The sequence below is a fragment of the Myotis brandtii genome, unplaced genomic scaffold (genome assembly GCF_000412655.1).
Source record: "Myotis brandtii unplaced genomic scaffold, ASM41265v1 scaffold78, whole genome shotgun sequence".
Taxonomy (NCBI): Eukaryota; Metazoa; Chordata; class Mammalia; order Chiroptera; family Vespertilionidae; genus Myotis; species Myotis brandtii.
In genome coordinates, this window is record NW_005371131.1 from 1,315,142 (window position 1) to 1,317,774 (window position 2,633).

Below are 2,633 nucleotides of genomic sequence, written 5' to 3' on the forward strand. Positions count from 1 at the left end.
GCTGCTCCTGCCCCAGCCTGCCCTGTGGGTGTGAGCATCGAGCAGCGAGCAGCGTGTGGCTTCCTACCCACAGCTGAGCTGTCTCTACTCTATTTTTAACTGCACCTGGCCTGCCTGCACCAACCCGGTACAGCCATTGGTCATGTTGGGGTTTGTTGCCTGGGTCCCTCACCTTCCTGGCAGGGCCTGGGGAAGAGGGCCTGACCTGCTTCTGACGTCACACACCCATGGCTAGAGGAGCAAAGGCAGCCCTGGGGGACCTATACCACTGTCCTGCCCATTGTACAGGTGGGAAAACTGAGGCCCATCATAGCCACTGGCAGGTTGGTACAGAGCTGGGAACTGAGCCAGGTCTGGCTGACTCCAAATCCTCTTTTAGTTTAGGTCAGGCAAGTTTGAAGGTGCCCACATTAGGTGACAAATCTGAGCTCAGAGGGGTAGTCACCTAGCCATGGGGTGATTAAGACCCAGTCTGGGCAACAGAGGAATGATCGTCCCTTTCTCCTTCTGCTTCCCCCAGGAAGTCTTCCCAGATCTCCCCTGCTCATGTGGAAAGAGCGGCTTCTTTCCATGCGCCAGGTCTGAGCCCATTTGCACATCTGTCCTGGGTCATTGCCCTACAGATATGTTCCCTTCTCCCCCTTATTCCAGACCAGCAGCTCCCCTGGGCTGGACCCATGGCAGGGTTTCTGCTGCCCCAGCATTGCACAGCGCAGGGCGGGCCATTTATAGAATGAATGAGTGAATAGAAGCAAGCAATGAAGACCTCAAATCCTCCACAGACTGCTCCTGTTGACCCCATTGAATCCATTTCTCTCCTGGGCCGGCCTAAGGCAGAGCGGCGACGCCCCCTTCTGGCCTCCCTGCCCCACCCCCACATCAGCCCAAGGTAACCCGGCTCTCTCCCCTCTCAGAGCTTGGCCCTATTCTGCCATTTACTGGCCGCCCGTTTGTTCTGGTGAGCCTGTTTCCTCACTTGCACCCTGGGGACAACCATCTCTGTTCCTAAGGACCCCGTAGGGGACCCCAAAGAACAAAGTGATGATGATGGAAAGCCAGGCATGTCGGGGGACTACTGTCTCCTCTGCCCCTCGCATCCGCCGGGTGGCCCTGAGCCAGGCGCCGCTCCACGCTGGTCTCCTCTTGCCCAAGATGTGTTCCCTGAGCCCGGACTGCCTGTGAGCCCCTGTCCCCTCAGCCCCCGGGAGAAGCCAGGGTAGGGAGAGACCACTGGGCAGGGAGTCAGGAGGTGGGAGTGACCCACAGGACTGTCCCCCTCAGGCCTCCTCTGCTCCATCTGTAATTGGGGGTGCTGAAATGGACCTGTGGTTCCCTAACTGTGGGGCAAGGAGCCCCAGGGGGCGGGCTCAGACTGCTCCATGTTAGGATTTCCTTGCAGAAAGGATTCTGCTGCTACCAGCTTGGCGCCTCTGGACCTGGAGAACCGGGCAGCTCCTGCAGCCCGGGCCTTCGGGACGTCCGGGCAGCGCTGGCCGCTGAGACGCAGGGCGCAGGGACTCGGCCCCTCTTCTCTGTCCCCCAAAAACGCAGCGCCGTTTCCCTCCCATTCCCAGTGCGCATCCTCCCTTCCTCTTTCCCTCGGACACAGGGTTCTGCTTCCTGGGGATGGTCTCAGCCACGGTCCTCTGCTGCCTGGTCCTGGCCCCTCCACGGGCTCCAGGCGGTGCCTGCTCCCCAAAGGCCACCCTCACTCCCCAAAGGCCAAACCGGGGCCTCGGGGACTTCGTACCATGCAGACAGGCTCGTAGGGACCAACATGCCACCTTTCTCAGCCCCACCTCCGGGCCTTTGCACGGTCTGTTCCGTCCTCCTTCAGGTCTGCCCTTGGCCTCTCCACTACCCTGTTCCATCCTCCTGCTCCTACTTGCCTGTTCTTCATTCTGCTTGTTGCTACCTGACAGGAGTGCACTTCCTGTCTGTCTCTCCTCTGGAATGTAAGTTCCTGGGGGCAGGGACACGCCCGCTTTGCTCCTTGCATTCCTGGCGCCTGGGGCCCAGCTTGGCAGCTAGCCTGAGCCCGGAATTCGTGCTTCTGCATTCCCACCTGTGTTACCTCTGTTTACACATCGTTTCCTGCCAGGATCCTGAGACAGGCGCTATGGCCCCATTCTACAGAAGAGGAGTCCGAGGCCCAGCGAGGCTGTCCCCCGGTGCTTACCTGGGTGGCACAAGTCCATTCCAAAGCCTCCGGGGAGCGGTGGCCAGGGCTCCCGGGAACGGCTGGCCCAGCTGCTGCTGGCCTGGCAGGCAGAGATGTGTCACCTCGGCCGCAGCAGGCCCCTTCCCGCTCGCCCCGCCCCGCCCGTGTGGGGAGGAAGTCCTGTCCTCGCCAGGTCTGTGCGTAGGCCCCTGACGTAGCACTTCCTAAAAAAACGGAGTTTCAAGTCGCAGGCTCTCTCTATGTTTCGGGTGTGAGCAAGGGAGGGATAGAGGCCAAAGAGACGAAGGGAGGAGTAGGGAGGAAAAGTGAGACACACACACACACACACACACACACACACACACACACACACAGGAGCATGGTCACTGGGAGGCAGAGCCTTCTCCAGGGACAATGAGCATGTGCTCAGTAAACCCCCTCACATCCAAAATGAAGGCTCGCTGCTCTTGGA

The 2,633-nt window shown here is 60.1% G+C and overlaps 1 protein-coding gene across 1 annotated transcript in view; it reads right to left on the bottom strand.

Annotated features, from left to right (window-relative positions):
• CYTH4 (cytohesin 4) overlaps positions 1–2,323 on the bottom strand; it is a 40,159-nt gene extending 37,836 nt beyond the window's left edge. Inside the window, exon 1 of the mRNA XM_014530799.1 lies at positions 2,180–2,323. Coding sequence (XP_014386285.1) covers positions 2,180–2,198 — 19 coding nt within the window. The 5' untranslated portion in view covers positions 2,199–2,323. The remainder of the gene's footprint in view (positions 1–2,179) is intronic.
• Between the last annotated feature and the right edge of the window lie 310 nt (positions 2,324–2,633).